The sequence below is a fragment of the Peromyscus leucopus genome, chromosome 10, assembly GCF_004664715.2.
Source record: "Peromyscus leucopus breed LL Stock chromosome 10, UCI_PerLeu_2.1, whole genome shotgun sequence".
Lineage (NCBI taxonomy): Eukaryota > Metazoa > Chordata > Mammalia > Rodentia > Cricetidae > Peromyscus > Peromyscus leucopus.
In genome coordinates this window covers 13,413,004-13,437,110 of record NC_051071.1, presented here as the reverse complement: position 1 = coordinate 13,437,110, position 24,107 = coordinate 13,413,004, and the positions used below count along the sequence as shown (strand labels likewise).

At 38.8% G+C, this 24,107-nt stretch overlaps 1 protein-coding gene across 7 annotated transcripts in view; it reads left to right on the top strand.

The window, feature by feature from the left end:
- LOC114697940 (WD repeat containing planar cell polarity effector) overlaps positions 1–24,107 on the top strand; it is a 302,933-nt gene that overhangs the window by 120,256 nt on the left and 158,570 nt on the right. For 6 of the 7 annotated variants that reach the window (XR_003735273.2, XR_005092299.1, XM_028876333.2 and 3 more), the window contains 3 exons: positions 9,542–9,656; positions 12,038–12,171; positions 15,488–15,679. Coding sequence is in view for 5 of the 7 variants with exons in the window: in XM_028876333.2 (XP_028732166.1) it covers positions 9,542–9,656; positions 12,038–12,171; positions 15,488–15,679 (441 nt within the window). In the remaining 2 variants the exon portion in view is untranslated. The remainder of the gene's footprint in view (positions 1–9,541; positions 9,657–12,037; positions 12,172–15,487; positions 15,680–24,107) is intronic. The other variant, XM_037208957.1, reaches the window with a different exon arrangement.

The following is a 24,107-nucleotide window of genomic DNA, read 5'->3' as shown; positions in this document are numbered from 1 at the left end:
TCGCAGAGGCAGGGCTCTCCCTGAGCTTGCAGATTCTGCTAGAATACTAACCACCTTGCCCTGGGGAGCCCTCTCTCTGTCTTCTAGGCACTGGGACTATAAATGGGCTGAAAGCCTGCCGAGCTCTTAAGAGGGTACAGGAGCTGAACACTGGTCCTTATGCTTGTTCAGCGCATACTTTCTGCACTGAGCCATCTCTCCAGACTTCCATAATTATATTTATCATAAAATATTCTTGTAAGTAAGATATTCACAGTGACTCTCCTCAGTCAAGAAGTAGATGACACCTAGGAATCTCTTGCTGTCAGGAGAATCCTAGGTTGAATAGTGAAACCCCCATTTCCAATGCTTGTAGAGTACCTCTTTATTTTTTACAGGTGCTTAATAATCCATTGCTTGGTTATACTTTTGTTGGTGGTGGTCTTTTTAGTAAATAAGGCAATTAGATATAGATGAATAATCAAGGTCCTCATGGAAAACAGATTGTGTTAAAGTCTATTAAAATAGATCGCAGAGAATAACTCAGTGTTCAGTTCTACTTGACCCTTTTAGTGAACATGGGTCTGAGGATTTTCAATATTCTGATTCTTCAGAAGCACGCTCCCACTGTCTCTTTATGAGCACAACATAGGAAGAATATCTGTGAGGATGTACTTTAGGAACTTCTTGTTTATTTTAGGAAAATTTTATAGAAAAATAATAACGCCCCCAAGTCTCTTAAAAATCATTTTTTTAAAAAAAAAATCCCCAAAGCAAGAGCTTAAATTTATTTCTTGCCATCCAGCACCCAGTTTCCTCTCCATGACATCTACTACCAACACTTTTGGGTGTTCTTTCTGACATGCTTTGGTGTTGTACTACTTGAGTGTGTTTCATGTGCACCTGTCCCACTTGCTTTTCGCCAGAGTAAAATGGAGTGATGCTGCTTATATAGATCTGTAACTTTAGAAATTATATTCCCACTCCTGCAATGTATCCTGGATGTGGGCAGAAATATTCTGATTAATTAAACTTATCTATCTTTTATGTTATCTTTATTTATTTTCGTGTACTGACAACATTCACAATAGCCAAACTCAGAAGCAATTGATTTATTATTAACTGCAATGGCAATTTATCAGTTTACAGTCTGAGATATATCTGGCATCGTAGACATTGCTTATTTGCTTGGGGCATTCCCACCTGATGGATGAATTACTCAAGAGCCTAAATTATAGATAAGGAGACTGATTGTTGTGCAAAGAATTAGAGTGAATGCAGAGGTGTCCTAACAGGATATTTCTATCACACGCCACAGTAACTCGATGATTTGCCTTGAGGTTCTTTCTGTCTTAACAGCTGGCATTAGTCATCATAGCACCGAACCTTGTGAGGGAAACATGAAGCAGATTCCTACAGGCTCTAGGTCTGTGCTGTGCACTGCCCACACCTCCATTTGACACATCTGATCAGGTCTTTGTTCATGACAGAGAGCAGCTTACCATCTTTCTTTATGTGAGAGAAATGTTGATTAGTATTTAAGGAGCTGCTAAATCTGCTTGATGGTGACAGAAAAACCTTGGCTTCCACAGCAGCTCATTTACAGGCACTGTTTGCAGGTAAGGCTCTGTGATTAATATATAGAGAGGCAGTGTATTGGCCAGTTTTATGTCAACTTGACACAAGCTGGAGTCATAGAGAGGAGGAATCCTCAGGAGGCAGTAGGGCATTTTCTTAATAGTGTTTGATGGGGGTGGGTCTAGCCCATTGTTGGTGGTGCCATCTCTGAGCTGGTGGTCCTGGGTTTTATAAGAAATCAGGCTGAGCAGACCATGAGGAGCAAGCCTCAAGGCAGCATTCCTCTATAGCTTTTGCCTCAGCTCCTGCCTCTGGGTCCCTTCCCTGCTTGAGTTCCTGTCCTGACTTCCTTTGATGATGAACTGTGATGTGAAAACATAAGTTGAATAAACCCTTTCCTCCCCAAGTTTCTTTGGTCATAGTGTTTCATCACAGCAGGAGTAACCCTAAGACAGGTGATCACTACAGTGTCAGCAGATATAGCTGGCTGGTGTCCCAAATCACCCCTAATTGAAAATCATTGGCTTAGAGTGAAGAAAACCAGACCACATGAGATACTGCATAGAGGTTAACTGAAAAGTAGGCATTGAGGATATGACTGAGCATGCCTCTTTGGTAGCACAGGGGTATAGAACTGTTAACAATGGACCTGTCTTGTCTCTGCTTTCCACTAATTATAAGATCTTTAGTTAGTGGCGTTACTCATCTGGTTGGGGATTAGAGAATTAGCCATATTGTATTCTCTCTAAGTTGCATGCTTGTTCTGAACATGAGATACACTAGCATTTGTTGTTCTTTATAATATGTACAAAGGTTTCTGTAAATGATAAAATATGCCCAAGTGCTGTATATATCTTACTATGCATTTTCTATCCCTTTAGATTAAAAAAAAACTGGCAATATAAAAACTACCTTAATTTATTCTCTTTGTGAATTTGACCACCTAAATATGTTCTAGGAATGATCAGTTTTCTTATGTTTGTAAATACACAGGGTTAAAGTGTAGTGTCTTCTGTTTTATAGTAAGAATAAACAAAATGAGATTTCTTAAATTTAAGTAGATAAAACAGAAAGCTACATCTCTTGACATGAATTTATTCCATATGTTGGACAATAGACACAGATCTTTGGGGAAACTTAATGTTAACACTTCTCTGTCCAGAAGAAGACTTGTTTCCCATTGTTTGTTGTCCTGAAGTAGTTCTGTATAATGACTCAACTGTTTTACCATCATCTTATCTCTGGTTCTCAACCTATGGGTTGTGACCCCTCTGGGGTCACATATCAGATATCCGCATATCAGATATTTACATTACAATTTATAACAGTAGCAAAATTATAGTTATGAAGTAGCAATGAAATAATTTTATGGCTGGGGGGGTCACCACAGCATGAGGAACTGTATTAAAGGGTCACAACAGCATTGGAAGGTTGAGAACCACTATCTTAGCCAATTCACCTTTGTTTTTGTACTTCAGTGGATTAGTCTTAGTTATGGTTTCTCTGTATACTTAATGTTTGCTGAATGAAGGAATAGATTGCAGAAAACACATCCTACAGGCTGTCTGATAAATTATCAGTGACCCTAGTCTTCATTGTAGATTTCCTCTGAGTGGACTGCAGTAGGTATCGTTGTGATGCTCTTGTCCCCAGAGTTCACTCTGAGTATTACCCTTTGGGTTGTAGTGGTTGGCACAGTTGCCTCTGCACTCCTGTGCTCTGTTTTGGATGCCTGACCATGATGGATAACCTACCAACAATTGTTGATTTTTCATATTGACCCTGCCTACCTTACCTTTTCTTATTTACTCAGATGTGATAGTAATCACAAGGATTTAGGGCAGTGCCCTCACCCAGTGAGAATATTGAATTCAGTGGAATTGTTTGGGTCGATAGTATGAAGTAGCTCATGCACAATTACTTGAAGCAGTTAGTTAGTTCTTGAGTCCAGATGCACTGCCACACCTGGTTTCTGTGTGGCCCTGGGGACTTGAACCCAGACTTCGTGCTCAAACAGTGAGGACATCTGCCTCCTTAACGTCTCTACAACCATGCATTTGTGTTCTTTATGGATTGTAGTCCACATCCTCCAGTCAGCTACGTGTCCTTACTCAAGCCTCCATTTTCCTCTAAGATGTTCTGTATTCTATACAGATATAATCAATTTATGCTGCCTCGTCTACCACCCTGTCTCCATTTGTATACCTCTGTATACTTGTGTATACAGAAGACACTCACATGGGTTTTGACCTGTTGAATAAATTAAACTCAGTGTTTTGTTATTTATGCTTTGATTAATGCTACCACCAAATATAATATTTTTTCCTTCAGTACTTTTCTACTTTCAGTTAGGTATTCAGCCTAGACTGCCATGGTTAAATGAAACCGATTTGAATAGCCACCTGAACAACTTTAGAATCATTTCTGAGTTTCTTAAGGAAAAACCCTGAGCTTATTGAAGACAACAAGAGAGGAAATGATGAAGGCAGCAGAGCAGGGTAGAAGATGTGTCCTGTCTGAAGAGGAAAGACTCGGACCCTCTTAGTGTCTCCAGCTGCAAGCTGTTCAGATTGGGCTAGAGTTGGGAGCGGGCCTTGTCTCCCCTCAGCTGCTTTCAGACGCCTCCTTTGCTACTTGGACTGCTCGCTCTCTCTCTCTCTCTCTCTCTCTCTCTCTCTCTCTCTCTCTCTCTCTCTCTCTCTCATTTTTTGAGCTTCCAGAACATTCTTACACCTTGCCATGGAACAGAACTTTAGAATGCTTTTTCCTTCTTGGCCTACCAAGTTACACGAGGGCTCTCTCCATCTTGGAGGACTACAGTACGGCCATTGTGGTGAGACAGGCAAAGGTGTGAGTGGTGCTTTTGTTTCAAATGGAAACTTTTCTCCCCCGAGTTTCAGACTTTTTTTTTTTTTAATCTACCAGTTATCTCCCATACCACATCCAGGATTTCCTTTGACACTAGTATTTGTAAAATCTTTGTTCCCTAACAGGCTCATAAAATGCACTAATTAGCTTATTAATTATTTTGTATCTTCATATTCCCAAAAGTTGATATCAGGGATGACTTTAGTCACAGGACACTTAGAGATCAAAAATGGTGGGCACACCTTGATTTTAATAGGTACCCAAACCTCTTTTCACTAAGAAGCTTGACTCAATCTTTAAGGGAAGAAAAGGGTTGTTCAATCCTCATCCTATGGAATACACAATATTGTTTCTTTTTCTAGCTGAGGAAATGAAGCTTCAGAAAAGAAGCTCCCTTGGTGTTACACATCTAGCCCAGTGAACACTAGGAACTCCTGAGCTCAGACTTTAGACCTCTCTCCCTTTCCATTAAATTTTAAAGAGAGTTTAACTGTTTCTGTGTTAAATGTGGCCATGATATTGTTGATAACTCCATTTCTACTTTTTACAAGGTTATTTTCACTTATCATGCTATAGGCGACTTAACTTGTTGAAAACCAAGCTCCTCATGCTCCACAGTCTAAATTTTGCCTGACATTCCTTACCTCAGTAAACCATGTTGCTTAGGCCAAGCATGCCACATTTCAATCCTTCACAAATACTAGTGGATACTCTTACAGGCATACTCAACCTTGTGACATTGAGATACGACATTGTTGTCTACATTTATGTTCGCGAACCACACAATTGAGTTTTCAGAGATAGATAATGAAGAAATCCCATAATGTTTTCAATAAGCTTCCACTTGGAGTTGGGCCACATTCATAGCTATCCTTGGCAACGTGTAGCCCATAGGCTGTCAGTAAGTTGGACAATGGGCTATCCTAAGACTGTCCACATCATTTTCTGTAGTATGGCTGTCCCGGTTCAAGTCCTCATCTTCTCTTGGGGTGACTGGAAGATTTTCCCAATGGATTACATGCTTTTGTCCCTTCCCTCACTTAATATAGATTTCTGCTAAAATGTAATGTCTTCTCATCAACAAGCTCCAGTGGAAGAGCTGGCCCTTGACTCCCTCTGTACACTGTTGTCAGTGAGGACCCCTGCCTCTTGGTCCCCTTCAGGTACATGGGGCAGCTTTCCCTGGTCATGCACAGCATAGTCTGCCTCAGAGTTTGTGTTCTGTTGTTCCTTTGCCTAAGTTCCATTTCTCCAGGTACTTAATCCCTCCCCTTTCTTTGAACCTCCACTCCCATGGCATTTCTTCAAGAAGGCCCTTTTTTGTTTATTATTCATCATGCTTACAGCAGCTTCCTCCTAGAAGCTCCATCTTGCTGTGCTTTTTTTCCATACAGCTTATCACTAACTGCTATATTTGAACTATTTGTTATTCTCTGTATCCACGAGGACAGGGAATTCCAAGGCATTGCTTCTTTGTTCGCTGTTGTAGTTTGAGTACTTAGAATAGTGCACGGCTCATTTAATACACTGAATATATGTGTGTGGGCTGAATGACTATATGAATAACTATGTCAAAGGGCCCAATGGAATACTCAAGTGCACAAGTCACTGCTACCATCTCCATGTGCAGATATCATGTGATATATGCACACTTCCTCCTGCTCTGGAACACTCTGGCCTTTGAATCTTTTCCAATATCAATTGCCTTTTGCACCCAATCCCCTAGGTTTCATGTTTCTTCTCCATCTTCACAAAATCAGCCTTTTGAAATGAATTTTATAGCATAGCATGGTTTCATAGACTGTAGAACATCTGTGTCAGGAGAGGAGAATTCTTTCATGGTAATGATGGTGGAAACAGAACATATAGAGACAGTTGGACAAATTTAGTTCCAAAGTTCTGGAGCTTGAAGGTAACTGCCCTTATGAAGTCATTGCAGATTGGAAAAGCGTCCAAAGGCTGCCCCTTTCTGATTAGAGTGCACACGGAGGGCTGGTGAGACGGCTCGGTGGGTGAAAGCACTTCCACCAAAGCTGGTTGGCTTCAGTTTGGTTCTTGGAACCCAGGGCAGAAAAGGAGCCACCTCCCAAGAGTTGTCCTCTAATGTGCAGACACCCCATGGGATGTCTGTCATAGGACATGTTACACACACTCACATTGTATCCACACGACATTAATAAATAAAAGTTAAAACTCAGTCACCTGGAGGCCAGTGTTTCATATCCAATTCTGAGTCCAACATGGGTGCTGAGTTTTTATTTAAGACAAAAATGGCTTCAGAGATGGCGAGCAGTATAATGAGAACTCATAGAAATGATTGGACAGCAGCAAACAGTGTGCCAGGCACTATTACAGATTCTGTTAATAAAGTTACTCAACCCTCATCCTGTGAGGAAGATAGTATCATGTCTTCTTTCAGGTGAGAAAATGAAGATACAGAGATGTTAAGTAACTCAGTGTCACATAACTAGTCACCACTGATTTCAGAGTCATTCTCTAACTGTTGTGCCATTGTCTTTGAATATATGCAGATATGCAACTGAAGAAACCTAGGCTGAGACCAAAGTTCTAAGGCAGTTTTAGTTGTAACCTCAAGTTCCAGGTTCACCCCTTAGTCAGTTTCCCATGTGTATTCAAACTGCCTAATAGGTTTGGTGCCACTACTTTATTACACCTACTTGTGTCTCTTCTATTAGCCTGCTTAACCACCTTTAAGGATTGTCTTTAATTAATTTTTGAGCCATTGCATTTAGTTGCAGGTATGCCATATAATCAACATTCAGGATTTGTTAAATAAACAGAAGAATGTCCTTCCTCATGTGTTCAAATCAACTGTAGCTGTCCTAATTAAGGTAGCTGTCAGGTGATGTAGTGAGCCTCTGGTCCCTGGCAGTACTCAGTTCTATGTTGCATGTATTTTGTTTTGTTTGTTTTTGTTTTATAGAGATAAGGTCAGGTAGCAAGTAGTCCAAACTGGCCTTCAACTAAATAGCCAAGGATGTCCTTGAACTTCTGATTTTCCTGTTTCTACCTTGAATATGCTCTCATTGCAAGCATGTGTCAGTATGCCCAGATAATTCCGTGCTGGATATAGAACTCAGAACTCTGGGCTGGTGAGATGGCCCAGCTAGTAAAGGTTTCTCCTAAAGCCTACAGTCTGTCTTTGGTTTCTGTGACCCATCTCATGGAGAAAGGACAGAACTCAGTTCTACAAGTTGTTTTTCTGGTCTCCACATGCATGCTGTAGCACATGCATACAACTAGCATGTTAATATACATGTGCATACCAAAATAAATAAAATTAATTAAGAGAATTTAAAGAACTCAGATCTTCCTGCATGCTAGGCAAGTACACTACCAACTGAGCTCCTTCCCAGCCAAGGCTCATGATTAACAGATTGCAGGTGTATCTCCATCATTTGAAAATGGAAGGTTAGGTTAAGTTTCCTCTAAGTATATTATCCAATATGATAATGAGTTAGTTATGAGTTTTCTCCACATATTTCCCGAGTGCTTGCTATGTGCCTAGCACTGCAGGTACAGAGATAAATGTAGCCAAGCCAGTAACATGAGAAAAAAGTCACCATTGACTAAGAGAAGGCATGCTTAGGAAAATAGGTATAAATTTTTATAAAGAAAAATAAATAGGAAAGGACATATTTTAGTGATGTTTTGAGCAAACTTGAAAGGGAAGAACCAGATAAGAAAATTGAGCCTCACGCCATGTCTTTCTGAATATCTGAGAAGGGAAAATTTGGGGAGCGAAGACCACGTGCTATGAAATTCCCATAGAAATAGTGAATCATTTGCTATCAAGATCTGTAGTAAGGCTGGATTAATTCAGTAGAGATTAATTAACTTCTGAAGTATTTTGTAACTCTTGGAACAACTGTGCCTTCTTTTATTTCCAAACTGCTAAGGATGATTGATCTTCCCATCTCCCACTGTGGCTCTGCAGAGGCAAGGGCATGGACTAGAACAGTCTACAAGTCAGACACAAGCAAGATTTCTGTTGCCTTGGACAGAGATTCTAACAGTAGGGCAGCTGTGGTCCCCTTCCCCCAAGGACTCTGGTCCCTCATGCTGCTCATCTTTCACACATGTCCAAATTTGTCTTAACAGAGAATCATCGTCACTAGCTGGGACATGATGCCTAGGTGGGCGGGGGATTCCCCGTGTTGTTTAAGTCATAGTTGTCTTTGAGTTTGGCTGGCATGTTCATGATTAGTTTACTAACAATTGGTTTTTTTTCTTCTTATGCCATATGCTATTCCATGATTCATCAGCTTTGAGTCTGTTGCCTTGAAGGTGAAACAATTTCTTCCAATGTTGATATTTCAAAATCTCATAGATAACAAGCACACACATATGCAGAGTCCTTTCAGAAGTTTTAAACATTTGGAGATGAATGAATTATGCTGCTCCAAATGGAAAGGAGTACTGTAAAATGATAACGGTTCTCTCCAGCCCTCTTCTCTGAACAGCTGCTGGACACTGACATGGAAGGCCGGAGGCTTTACTCTTTTTGTTTTTCCTTGTGAAATTATTGATGCTGTGGGTTACATAGGTCTTTAAGATTTTTAACGGTTTACCTAATTGCCTTGCTTTATATTTCTTTTAATGCTTTTTGTTATAAAATCTTTATTTGGGGAAGTGAATAGGGCTTAAGTTCCAAATTAGCTGTTTATATTGTAGTCATGGCTTCATGGATTCAAGGAGCAGCAATGACTATCCAAACTTCAAGAAATAGTTTTAAGTTTCTGATATAAACATTAACCTTTCCGTGTTTGAACACAACACTTTACATTTTCCAAGTACAAAACAAAGCCGTTCTTTCTGCATGGCACTTTTTAAGCATTTAGAAGATTAGGTGTCTGATCAACACAGACCACATGAAATCTCTGCAGACTGCTTTCATCAGTGCACTTAATGTGTTGTGCATTGAGCTGCCTGTCTCACACTCAGAATGCTGGTGACTGCCTTTCAGAGAAGAGAACCTGAGATTTCATGGTTTGAATGCATGTGAAAATGTCTATGTGAGCTGTATGATTAGAAAGAGATTTTTAAAAGACTAATTTTCAGCATATCTTCTTCTCTCCCCCTTACCTGGTTTTAGCTCCTCTTTGGTTCAGGTGTGTTGGTGTCCCTAAGCCTTTCTGGGTCTCAGCTGGAGAAAGTGGTGATTGACAGAAGCCTGGTGGGAAAGCTCATCTCAGACACCATCAGTGATGGTAATTACACCTGTGTGCAAATCAATTGCCTACATTAATAGTGGGGCAGGAGAAATACTTTGTCAACAGGTAGACTAATTATTACCACTGGGGACTTGCAAACACAATAAGTAATTGCTTGTAATAGCATACTTACAACCCCTGGGACCAATAACAGGCTTCAACTAATATTTAATGTCCGCGCACTTTTCTTCTTGATAAGTGTTAGGCTCAGAGTCTAAGTACTTTCTAATCTTTCCTTAACATTTTTGAATATAATTTTAAAGTACACTTTTCTCATTCATTAAGAATAATTTCTTTGTTATTGACAATTCAAATTTTTCCAAATGAATTAATTATACATAAATAACACAAATATGCCAAGGCAGGCACTAGTGAAATACCCTGAGTGCTTTGCTTCCTATATGAAGCTACGTGTTTACTCATTCATGAATACTAGCTTCTGAGTAATGTGGGGTTATACTTTCTGAGTAGCAAAAGTCAATGCCAGCTACACCAGGGAAGCAGATCTATTAGGTGACAACACCGTGCATGGTTGGGAGAAAGCACATTCAACAGATTTTAAGCCATTTATTGAGTAGGAAGGTTACTGATATTTATTGAGCTATAAAGGTTCCATGCTGGGTGCCATTGTATTTAATTCGAGAAAAGGGCTATATAAGATATGGTTATTTTCATTCTAGTAGATAAGGAAGGTGAAGATGAGCTATTCAGAGTAATGGTCAGGCTTATGTAGTTAGGAAGTGGCTGAGTTAAGATCTGAACACAAGTTCTGACCTACTTTCTGCTCTACTATACTGACTCTGGATTTTAAGATTCTGTTCCTTTATTTGGAGGAAAAAACTCTAAAGACAAGCCAAATTATCATGAAGGATTAAAACCAGTGTCTTAACTTGAGTAAGAAAGGGAGATGTGGTCTAGCAAAGAGGACAGCGGTGAGTGGGAAGCCCCCTTCTGCCATAGGCACCGCTCAGTGCTTCTGAGGACAGCCTGGCATCATTGCAGACTTTAAAGAAAGTACTCTGCAGGATGGCTACAATTAGCAACACCACTGATAACAACAGGTGGGCATAGGATTGTGGGCTTGCCACTTCCTCCACCACATAGGGGTATGATGTCAAGGGATTTCTCTGTGGAGGTGCTCTGTTTTCATATTCTCATTAAACCCTTCATTGACTTTGCAAATAACACCGACTATGATTGTTTCTCATATTTATGTTCTTTGTTAGACTGAACAGGGAACTTCCAACACTCTTCTGTCGGAGTTGCCCTTTCTCACGTGCTTCTTTCTATTATTTTATTACCCAAATAATACACTCTCAAGGGACAGGATAGCAATGTGGTTTCTTGGCAGCTCTCCAGAGACTCCGGCGATTGTGCAGATCCACAGTTGCTCACTGCATGTGCATGCAGAGGTGGAATGGAGAGAAGTATAGACAATGTTTAGTAATTTTTTTTTGCGCCTATGAGCAGTTCACATAGTAATGACTCTGTATATAACCTGTGATACTATCTACCTACTTACATTCTTTAGAAATAAAGCTGTACAAGTATTTTTTGCTGATCTTCATCATTAAATATTAATTAATATAATATATACATTTGGGTATAGCGTACTTTATTTCACCCAGTTCGTAAGTCCTCAAAAGAGGGATTTGTGTGTGATTTTTCAAGACAGAGTTTCACTGTGTAGCCCTGGCTGTCCTGGAACTCACTCCATAGATCAGGCTGGCCTTGAACTCAGATTTCTGCCTGCCTCTGCCCCCTAGTGCTGGGATTAAGGGCGTGTGCCACCACCTAGCTATAGATGAAAATTTTTAAATAAAAAAAAAAATTAATAAGGTTGGTAGAGAATACTGATCAGCATCAATCTACTTATTCTCAAATGTCTTACATGAATATATGAATGTAGAAATAGTACATAAACACAAATAAAAGTCTCTTTAATCTTTCTTATGCCTTTTTTTGGCGGGGGTGGGGGGAGGAGACAGGCTCTTACTGTGTATCCCTGGCTGGCCTCAAACTTTGCCTGTCTCTGCCTTCCAAGTTATGGAATTAAAGGTATGTACCACCATGCCCAGCCTCTTTTATGTGCTTTGTGCTCTAGTTTCCAAATACTTTCTTTGGTGGTGGTCTTCAAACATTAGTTTATATGGAAATAGTCATGGAAAAAGAGAGGAAAATACCAAATCCTTATGATTATATTGATGGTTATTGTTTATATCTCCTATCTTTAACATCATCCAGTATATATTTGAGAGATGTTAGTAACTTCAATTAATATTTATTTTCTGACAGTATCTTTTAATAATATTTCAGTGGATATGTATCAACTTGTTCTAACTTTGTTCTAACTTGGGATCATTAAATCCCTGTTTTAGCTCTTCTTACAGACAGTTTCATCATCTTATCATTTTTGGCACAAAACAAACTATGTTTTATTCAGTTTACAAAGAAGATGGATTCTCTTGATGTAAACAAGAGATTGGAAAAACTCTCAGCCTTGGATTATAAGGTAGAAATTTCAATATATATAATCATATTACTACTCATTAAGGCACACTAGAGCATTGCATGAGTTAATGTTATGGTTTTTACTCCTGAACGTTTGTGGGTTTGGGGAAATCTGAATCTACCTTTGCACCTTTCCTGTGGTGGAGGCCTAATGATGATGTATTTGAGCTTATGGAGGGCATAGTTGGCTCTCATGCTGATGTTGTAGATACTTCATTCTCACATTCCACTTGAGTATTCATATAGCTACTCTGGTTTTCACTCAGAGAAGGAAAAGAAGGAAGAAGGGTCTTTCAGAGATTAATAGAAAATGCAGTAATTAATGGGAAGACGCTCACACCCCACCCCAGCTGTACAGAGGAAATGTACACAAGGACATTTCTTTCAGGTGTGCTAGTCATTCTCCCTCTGCTAACCCCAGGGAATTTGTTCCCTGTATCATGGACATTACATCTGTTAAGGCAGGATTTTTAGTTTAAATGATGTGCTTAAATTTTCCACATTACATTTTAACCGCTGGAAAGGCATACTCTCTGCAAGGGTGAGCATCTAATACATTTTCCAGGCTGTTTCAGTTCATGGCATCTTTTCAGCGATGACTTGTGTTTGCAAGATTGATCCAGCCTCTGTGACGTGGATTTGAGACAGTTCACTGTTCAGTGGGAACAGAGCTGATATACAGCTTTCTTAAAAATGATGCACATGTATGCCAGAGGCAAAGCCAGCCCTGTAGCTGGTAATTGGTATGTGTGCTCAGAAGCTGTTTTTTGTATCTAACTTTCTGCACTTTGGAATTGTTATTTATGATGATTGTGGTAATAGTAGCATAGGAAATATATAATTTGTTTACTAGAAACATCTATTCTTATAAGAAAGAGTTTAACATGGAAAAAGTTACCTAAAATAAGTTTTTCATTGTGATAATAAAATACGATATGGCTAGTGTGCCAGATTTGTGGAGCTTCTATATAATTTACATGATAATGATTTTTTTCTAATTGACAATTTATGATATTCATGTATTATATTTAGTTAGTCAAAAATCAAAGATTCCATTTAATATTATTACAGCATTGCTTTTTCCCCAAATGGTTAAACTATATTGATTTTAAAATGTTTTTTCCTAATGTTGATTTTTAAAAATGTACCATTCTTCATTAGCTAAAGCCATTTAAAGTGTTATTAACCTTATTATGTAAAATCTTGTATGACTAGTTTCAGATATGATAAGTATCTGAGTGATGTATTCTTGACTGAAAGATGGTAGCTAATGAGAGCTGAAACTCTGAGGGTGTCAGGTATTTTTTAAAGAAAAAAATATAAAAAATAGGCCTAATCCTTGGGTCTATCTTGCTTAAATAGGGGATTTAACACAGTATTTCTGCCTTTAGACTATGGCAATTATTGGCACTCCATTTCATTGCTACACAATAGAGGAATATGTTTCCTTCTGGAAAGACCATGATTTTCATTTCTTACTGCAATGTTTAAAACATCTAATTAGTGAATGCCATCCTTTACAAACTGGAAGGCTAGTGTAAGAAACTTACCCATTTTCCCTGCTCTCCTGAGCACATGACAGAATACCAATGCCTTTCAAATTCACAGGAAACATAAAATCTCCAACAGCAACTGATCTGTATTGTACAAAAACGGAATATGCCAATCACTCATTTTTAACTTGACTTTATCATCTAGAAATTTGTAACATGCCTACATGGCAGGATGGATGCCAAAATATAATGTACATGTGTCTTTAAATATTTAGCAATTATAATATTTTTCTCAAATGAGAAGGAAGTTTTAATAATTACATCAAAAACTTAACTATAAGTAGTTATACTTAAAAACATAAAGTGCATCTGTTTTATCAATGTCCATTTGGATTTTAAAACAAGAACTGTTATTGAGTATTTATAATTCTGATTTTCTTTCCAGTTATACCATAATTTAATTATTTCACACTGAAATAATTTTGACAAGGAGAATTTCAGGGTAAATATCCTAGTATTATTGACCTTTAACAAGCTTTCCTGTCCACATTTAAAATTCAGTTCAGTTTACCAGTTGCAGGACAGTGCAAGGAGTTAAATGTTTGCTATGAGAGAACAACACTGGTAATTACTTTGATTTGGTTCCTTTTGATGTGTATTCAGAGGATGAAGAGGTCAATAATATTATGGCCATGCAAATAGAAAAGAGTTCCTTTTGACCATGTTGGAAAAAAAATAGCAGAGGATTATTAAAGCATTAACCTTGATTTTAATGGCCTTGGTTGAGTGGTGAGATCACAATTTGGATGAGCCTGATTATTTACTAAATACAATACATAAATGCAACGGGTTCTTAACACCCATTGCACTCTGGCATTATCGCATTACTGCCATCCTTTGTTGCCTTGCAGACAGGAATATGAAAGCAATCTGTCATGTAGTGAGGCTGGCTCCAGAAGCATTTCTCTGATAAGAAGACCCCCTGCCCTTTGCTAGTGTCTGGTCCAGTAGGCTTAGCCATGCGCTTAATCCCCAGAAAGTGGTTCGATTATTGCTGACCAGCAATGGCAAGATAGTTTTTTTCCCTTCCAAGCTATCAACCTTCCATTAATTCCTTAAGCAGAAATACGGTGCAATCTATATTTCCTTGGCATGTGTCACCCAGATGGTGCCGTGCTTATGTTTTCAAATAACCATGTTCCAAAATAACATAGTTTGAATAATAAATTCGACAAATCCTTCCTAAGAAAGAGAAGTGTAATTCTCAGAAGCTGCATAAACTTTCACGTACGATGCCATGGCTTATCCCTTTTATGCAGAATATGTGTGTATACGTCTCATATATTCTTTGAAGAGATATTTAACAGCCTCAGGTTGTTTTTTCCCTTTATTGTTGTCAGTCATTGTTACTGTGTTATGTCTTAAATAGTAGCCAGACACTCTTGGTCAGCAGTACTGAACTTGTCATTTAATATAGCTGATCCTAAACCCTATGTGTAGGTCGATGCTGTCAAGCAACCGTGACTGTACATTTTAGTATTGATTGGAATTGCTACATCTAGTTCCTCCCTCCTAACTCACATTTCTTTTTTTCCCCTTTCCTCTGCTAAAAATTGGGAGAATTTTGAACATATGTCTTTTTTATGTATGTGTCAAAAGAATTTGGTAAATTCTGACACCCTCTTAAACACATGTTGAAGACGCATATTTACTTGTGTGTATTACATTTACAGATGCTTCAATTTTTTGGAACTGCTTAGATTATTTTGCACCCTTTGAAAAAAACATTTTCATGTTTCTTTTTGTTTGTTTGTTAACCATTAGATTTCCTATTATGACATACCTGGCCCAGCAAACAGGACACTAGAGCGTCGCTTAGCTATCAATTCCATTCAGGATGTAGTTGTTTGCTGGTGGCCGCTGGTCAGTGATGGCGCTTGGCCTTGGACTCCAATCTCTTCTGAGAAGGACAGAGCCAATCTCCTGCTCCTGGGTTTTACTCAAGGGGGACTGCAGGTAAATCTAAAACAAATGCATACATTTTAATGAAGTGCAAATAAAATAGTATTACTGGTTTTTCTATTCTGAAATATGTGTGAGTACATTTTAAACCTATAATTTATATTTTTCAAGTATTCAAAAGGAAATAGAATATAAAATGAGATCCTAAAATGTAACGTAGCTAGAGCATAAGTAGACAATTTCAGGCTGGCTGAACTGTGCAGTGATTGAAAACACCGGCTTCTGGGTTCATATGCTGATTCTGCTCTACCTTGCCCTCTGCGTGAGTGAGTTACTAACGTCTAGGTATTGTCGTTTCAGTATTTGAAAAGTAGAGTTAAACTGGTAAGAATAGTGTATATGCATAACACAGCAACACTTATAGACAACAAACTTGTAATCACTGTTCACAGTTGTCGTTAGCACTGGTACTGTTTGTTGAGGAGAAGCCATGCTACCAGTTACCCTTAGCAACTCCCCGACAAATGCCCGTTCCATGCAAGCCCCTGTGCTGGCATCCCGTCAGTGGGGGCAAGGAGCTGCAAGGGAGGCTTCAGCACAGCAGTCTCCCTCAGGGCCCGAGTGCTGATGGGAGCCCTGGGAGCACACACAGCCTGTGCTCATGTTGGCGTTCTCAGTCTGTCTCTCCCACAGTGCTGTGGTCCTTCACTCAGCCACACAGGTGGACTGTGTGTGCTTTCACTTTGTACCTGTGTAAACACAAACTTTTGGTGTTCTTTTTTTTATTATCAAAAAGGGTTCTTTCCTTTTAAAAGTTTTAGTTTTGACTGGGTAAAGAAAATCTATTCCACTGTTTTCCTCTAAACCTTCAGACTTTAGGAAGTATTTTTCACACTAGTGTTCTGGGATGAAATGAGTAGGTCTATGCATTCTCTTTTCCCACCTACATAAACTTTCAGTCTTTTGAGTTTTGTTTATTTTGGAGACTGGGTTTTGTTATGTACCCTAAAACTCCTGATCCTCCTGCCTCAGCCTCTTGAGTGTTGAGTTTGAAGGCATGTGCTACCATGTCCAGCTTTAGACTGCCTTTTAATATTGAAGGGTCCTAGTACTTTATATTTGATATGTATGCATGTCTTCCTTAAGAACTGGACTTTCTTCCGATTTTTCTGCAGTGAGCTTACCCAGTTTTGTGTCTGGTTTGGGTAGATTATCTAGTCTAACTGGCCTTAGTTTTCTTGTTTTTAAGGTAGTAAATTTAAACCATCTGAGTTCAACCCAGCCCCCTGGTGGCTCTAAAGAGTGCAGGTATGGGGACTAAAGCACAGATCTGTTGTGGTCATTTCCACTTAAGTCTTTATTTGAACCCAAACTGATCTTGACCTAGCTTTGCAGTGTTATTTTCTTATATAAATCTATGCGCTGGCCACATGAATTGACTCACCGACTCATTGTTTCCCATTTCCTGTATTAATGGTGTTTCCACCTGAAGTAGCCAGTAGCTCTGAGTGTGACCTTGCATAACCTCTGTATTTCATCCCAGATGGCAGGAATAGGAAACTATCTTGCCTTCAAGGACCTTAGTTTTTTTTTTTTTTTTAACCAGTGAAAAACAAATATGAAAACATTTAGGTTCATGAGAGTGTCAGTTTGCTGTAGGTAGAGTGTGTGTAAGCTGTAGTGGGACCCGACAGGGAGCGGCTGATTCGACTCAGATAGTGAGAAGATTAAAAGGCTTTACAATGTGCTCAAAGACGAGATGGGTACCCAATTCTGCTTGCTTTCATTATCTATTCTAGATTTAATTTCAAGCCTTTATTAACACTGTGGAGTGATTTTGCTAGCCTTTTCTCTCCTCTGAAACAGTGTCAAAGGGGATTATATGAGCTAGATTTTTATAAGTTACTGATTCCATTTTTAAAGAGTTGTTTAAGTCTTTTTGTGGGAGGCAGTTCTGTTTTGTCAAGTTGTTTCCCATAGTTTTCATGAAAGTATCCACTTTATGGAGCATCTGAATCTGTTTTTATAAATGTGTATGTGATATGTGAGTATCACTTTGTTGTGCTACCAGAGATCTAACCACGAGTCTCTTTCATTCCGGGTAAGCGAGCACTCTGAGCCCACCCAAGCCTGCCTTCTCCTCAGTGTGCTCTCTTCCACTTCTGAGAGTTGATTGTGTGCACTCCATTTTCCCGGCCAGGGTTTTGGCTTAGCACTCGGCCCTTTTAGCTGCTCTATCAAAAGTCAACTCTTCAGAAAATTGGTCAAGTTCTTTCCAGAAACTTTTGTGAATTTCACTATTTAAAATGTAAATAAATGTTTTTTTGGGGGCAGGGATTACTTGCTTTACTTTTTTGTACGAAGAATTAATCTTTAAGTGGAACATTTTTTAGCATGTCATGAATTAAAGCCACCAGTGGCTGAAAGTCGTGGTCAAGACTATTCCTTTAGTTTCTTTTTGAATAGATGCTACAGACTTTTTAAACAAACCATCAGAATAATAAGACAATATGCTTTTAAGCACTGAAATTAAAACCAAAAGAGGAAAGAATCTTCATAGAGAAGAAATTGAATCTGTTAAACTATAGAATTTTAAAAAAGCTTTTCCTGTCTAGGCCTTACCAGGAAAGATAATAAGCTTTTATTTCAACAGTGGCAGAATCCTAGAACAGTGTTTCTACCCAGTAATAACATCACAGTCGCCTGCGGAGCTTCTGAGCCTGGGCCGCCACACTTCCTCCATCAGAATCTCCGGTCAGGAGGGGGCATCAGTAATCTGTTTCAGGTTCCCTAGGTGATCTCGTGTGCATCCAAGTTGAGAACCACTGCTTTATAGCAAACTTAAAAAAATAAAAACTGAAGCCATCTTTTTTTTTTTGCATAGCAGACCATGGAAAGGATAAAGCCCACATAGTGAAGCAAATGAGAGTTTTAACAGTAGACTCTAAGTAGAAAATTGGCTTACCAAGCTGCTAAAAAAATAAGAAAAGAAAACAAAGGAAACAGAAATCAACTCTCTGTGACCAAATTATCTGTCTTTCTGAGGGAAAACATTTTTAAATTTATTTTATGGATATTAGAAAACGCTTGGCCCAATTTCACACCACGGAGTTCTAAACAAATAGTGTGTATCTTAATTAGAAGCGTGGAGCAAAGGAGTTATGTAGTCTAAGAAAAATGGGTGATAAATAGTGTAGAAAAGGGAATTTTATCAGTAAATTCATAAAGCCCCTATTGTAGGGCCTTGGGAGTTGGTTCAGTTGTCGTTCAGCCTATAGACCCGAGTTTGATCTGCAGGGCCATAAAAAGCCAGGCGTGATCCTAGCACTAGGGAGTAGGAGAGAACAGGATCCCCGGCTCTCTGACCTGGCAGCCTGGCCTTTGTCAAGCACCATGTCCTAGTTAGAGACCCCATCTCAAAAGAACAAGGTTGATGCCTACTGAGAAACAACACACAGCACCTCCCCGGACACACCCACACATGTGCATCTGCACACATACATGAGCCTGTATATACGTATATGAGCCTATTTTAGCAGTTTATGTGTTGGTTATCATGTATTATATGGTAATGTCTCCATTTAAATTTTTTATTCCTTATACTTTATTTTGAAAAATTTTTACCATTTTCTTCTGTTATATACATTTACTCTGACAAGAATCTCATGACAACTTATTCCTCTCGTTTATATTTGCACAATTTTAGCTTTTTAGATGTGTGAATCTGATACTTCTTTCTGCCCGTGGTGCTAACATCACAGAGACCAACTGAACTTGCTCACCAAGGTAGTCACGACACAGTCGCAGAACGTTTCAGACCTAGGTACATAAACCTCACAGACACATGTTTTTCTTATGAGAGATTTTGTTGTTTGTGTTTGTTTATTGCTGTTTGTACTGAAACAAGGACTCATGTAGCCCAGGCTATCTTTGAGCTCTTGATTGTCTTGCCTCTGCCTTCGATCCTGGGCACCACCCCAAGTGAAGCATTATTTTTGTGGCACTTCTTTAAGAGTAGTAACTAATGGGAAAGTGTTTGTGTCCAGCTATTAATATAGTACAATTTGGCAAAGGAATCCAGAAAATTTACAGATATTTTCAACTGAAAAGGTAAAATAGTTATGAACACCAAAATTCATTATGAACCCAATGAAGTACATCTGTGTTAGCTTTTAGCTAAATGATTCAAATATTCCATTTTAGGGAATGGGAGGCTTGCATTTTTGTAAGTGCTGGCTTAATATATATTTATTATAAAATGCAATGCATATAAAACAAACCACACAAAGTAAAGGTATGGCTTAATGTGCTATTGTAAGCAAAACCTCCTTGGACTCAGTGGCCAGGTGGGGAACTAGAACTTTGCAGCCTTGTGAAGCACCTCTCTGCTGTCTCAACCTTAACTGCTGCTCCATCCCCAAGGTAACCATTGCCATCGACTTCAACCACTTTCTCGTTTGCGTATATAGTTTCTACCGCCTGTGTGTGTATCCCCAGAAAACAGAGCAGACTATCCACTTAAAGCATTTCAGTGTCTCTTATCTACAAGTTCCCATCAGCCCCATTCTTTCCTTAAAATGTATCTATTGCAATGGCGGTGGCATGGACTGGACCTAGTTTGTATCACATGGCAGCCTCTGCCATGTTTCTCTGTCCTCTGATCGTTCTACAGGGTAGTTTTGGAGTCTCTCAGGAGCAGTTGTCCTTTTATCAGCAGGCATGTCGTTTCAAGTTCATTTGCCTTCTTCATTGTTTCTGGTTTTTGATGATAGCAATTATTGATGTTCAGTTCCAAGGTGCATTGATTCATTCATTAATGTTACAAAATAGTGACTTTCTAATTAGATTATTTTATTTTCATTTATTATTTGGACTCTTTTATAAAATGATACCTCTATCAGCTTTATATAATAAACTGAATAAAATGATGCCTTTTTTCTTACCATTGTCAAGATAATAAACTGATCTATAGCAAAGGTGGTTGATTTTAATTTTTAAAATATTATTAATTCATAGATTCAAACATTCTATTTGATATATTCATAAATTGTAACTATATCCTTTAGAAACTTAGATCACCCCATTTGTGGCCAATAAAAGCGTCTTCAAATTGCTCTCTCTTATTATAATCTCAGCAACTTTGGTAGATTCCCAGCTGTCTGCTGTGTCAGTAGTTCATGTCTAGCTTGTACATTGCCAGGCCTCAGTTGGAATTAGGCATTTCTCCAAGACACTGTTTTGTTGTTATTTTGTTTGTTGTTTGGTTGGTTCATTTTGTTTTATTTCAAGACAGAGTTTCTCTGTGTATCCCTGGCTGTCCTGGAACTCACATTGTAGACTAGGTTGGCCTTGAACTCAGGGATTCACCTGCCTCTGCCTCTCGAGTGCTAAGATCAAAGGTGTGCACCGCCAACTCCCGGTGACACTGGTTTTTTGTTTTTGTTTTTAATGGAAAATGATAATTTTGAGTCTAAGTCAAGATATTAGGGATATGGCTTGTTGTCTGGGCTTTGGTCATTGTTTCTAGATTTCTTCAGTAGCAATATTTGTACTTGTATACATATTCATAGTATGTCCATATTGGTACTTCTAGCTCAATGCTACAGAATTCCTAATTTTAATTTTTCTGTATGACTTCTATATTTCCTATTTTCTGTACCCAAACTCTTAGTTTACAGGGATTCAAGGAATGCATTATTAGATCACATAATTTCTTATTTACTATGTCCCATATCACAACATGCCTCCCTTGTCTAGGTGATCATCCTAGCATTACCACTACTATTTTAATTATTGAGGGCATTCAGTTTTTTCCCACTGTTTTGCTCATTTCTTTCCTCTCACTTTAAAATAGTCTAAATTATTCTATAACATATTTATTGCATATAATTCTTTCTTTAAAATCCTCATCTAGTTGTTCATGGGTATTTGGCATTGCCATCTAAAAGAATTGTCTGGTGTATGTGCAGATTTAAAGAGACTAAGAAATTAAGGTACCACTGCTGCTACACTGAATATTATGGCTAGTAGTTTTATGGTCACGATAAAACTTCTAATTAGAGCCGGGCGGTGGTGGCGCATGCCTTTAATCCCAGCACTCGGGAGGCAGAGCCAGGCGGATCTCTGTGAGTTCGAGGCCAGCCTGGGCTACCAAGTGAGTTCCAGGAAAGGCGCAAAGCTACACAGAGAAACCCTGTCTCGAAAAACCAAAACAAAAACAAAACAAAAAAAAAAACTTCTAATTAGAACCTGAATTTTGTGCTAAGTGTCTGTATTTAGACTCATGTTTTTTTCATTTGTATGTGTAGCTATTGGGAACTGTTTGCTGAAAAGATTGCTTTCTTCATTGGCTTGCTTTGCTCTTTGTCAAAAATCATTGGTTCTCTATTCTGTCCCATTAACTATTTGCCTATTCTTTCTTAAAACCTTACTGGTTTGGATTAATATAGTTTTCTAGTCTAAAGAACTACTTTTCATGAAGTAAGTCTTTGAAATATTATATTGACTATTATAAAAAGTGGTTCTTTAGACTAGAAAACTATATTAATCCAAGCCAGTAAGGTTTTAACTTACACATGCTGAAAGGTATGGTGCAAGAGTGTTTATGCTTCCTAGTAGACATGTTTATCTTTCTAAACATATGTTTGTTTGGTTTTTGTTTTGTTTTTCGAGACAGGGTTTCTCTGTGTATCTTTTAGCCTTCCCTGGAACTCACTCTGTAGCCCAGGCTGGCCTTGAACTCACAGAGATCCGCCTGCCTCTGCCTCCCGAGTGCTGGGGTTAAAGGCGTGCACCACCATCACCCGGCCTAAACATATGTTTATGATTGTATGGTATTTATATATTTGTCCTCTATACAAATGTCAGAATTAATTGGAAATGTTAAAAATAGGGAATACATCTATTTAAAACCAAATGCTACTATTTATTTGAAAAGTTCTTTTTTGCTTTATTTATTGATGTGTGTGTGTGTGTGTGTGTGTGTGTGTGTGTGTACACACACGCACATGCACTCGCCTGTTTATGTGTGTGCCACAGCATGTGTGTGGAGTTCAGAGGAAAATTGAGTCAGTTCTCCCTTTCACCATGTGGCTTCAAGGGCTCCAGCTCAGGTCATTAGGCTGGTTAGCAGGGCCCTAACCCACTGAGCTCTCTTACTGGCCCCATGTTACTTCTCTTGTTTTCATGATGGATTGGATTGACTGTGTGGAGCAATAGGGAAAGTTAGTAGACTGTGATAGAGAACACTAACTCAGCAATAACTAAGACAATTAAAGGTGTGTTTCTGACACTAAGGAAAATGGTCTATCTATTCAAGGAGCCACATACAGAGAATCTTCATAGCATTGGTGCTTTCAATAGTAAGAAAGAACTAGAAATAACTTAAGGATCTGTTGATCTTTCAAGCTTATCAATAAGGAAGCACAGGAAAATTTTTAATAGATTTCAACATGCACTAAACATGTTATATGTGAAATCAAGTGCTAGATATTTTGTTTATATAATAGATGAATTAAATATTAAAACTAGTTGATGTTTTTTATAATGTTTGAGGTAATTTTCAATGAAAAATGTCAATTGGTTGCCTCAGTATTATAGCCAATAGCCAATATGAGTAGGGGACATATTTGTCCCCAAGTCTGTGTGCTGGCTGGTTTTTGTCAACTTGACACAAACCTAGACATATCTTGGAAGAGAGACTCTTAATTGAGGAAAAGCTTTCATAAGATTAGCTTGCAAGTCTGTAGGGCATTTTCTTAGTGCCTGATATGGGAGGGCCCAGCCTCTTGTGGGCATGTGGCCCTGGGGTGTATGAGAAAGCAGGCTGAGCAAGCCAGTAAGCCACTCCTGCATGGCTTCTGCATCAGTGACTGCCTCCAGGTGTCTACCCTGATCTTCCTGGATGATAATCACAAGCTTTAAGAGGAAATAAACCTTTTCCTCCCTAAGCCGCTTTTGGTCATGGTGTTTTATCACAGCAATAGAAACTCTAACTAATAAACAGTCTGTATCATATTTTGTTATATAGTAAGATGGTGTAAGTATGCTTGCTTTCTGTGAGGATAATTTTTCTGTGTTTTCCCTCCTGGAGAGAAAGAGAGAAGGGGACAGGGGGATCCAGGCCTAGTGGTGCTGTCCGTAAGCATGACTCCTCCAGTGACTGAGGCAGGAGGCCCCAAGGCCACTGCATGCTGAGTAACTGAGTGAGGCCCTGTTTACAATTTAAATAATGGATTGCAAATATAACTCAGTGGTAGACTGCTTGCTAAGCAAATGGGATATCCCATGTTCCCTCCCTGATAAAACACACACACACACACACACACACACACACACATGCGCGCGCACACACACACACCAGCTTAAATGTCTACCAACAGGCAAATAAAAACATATTTTGTGGTACATTCGGAGGGTGGAATGCTATATAGAAAACTAAACTATATCTGTGTGTGACTTTCTTAAATTGCAGAAGAATAAA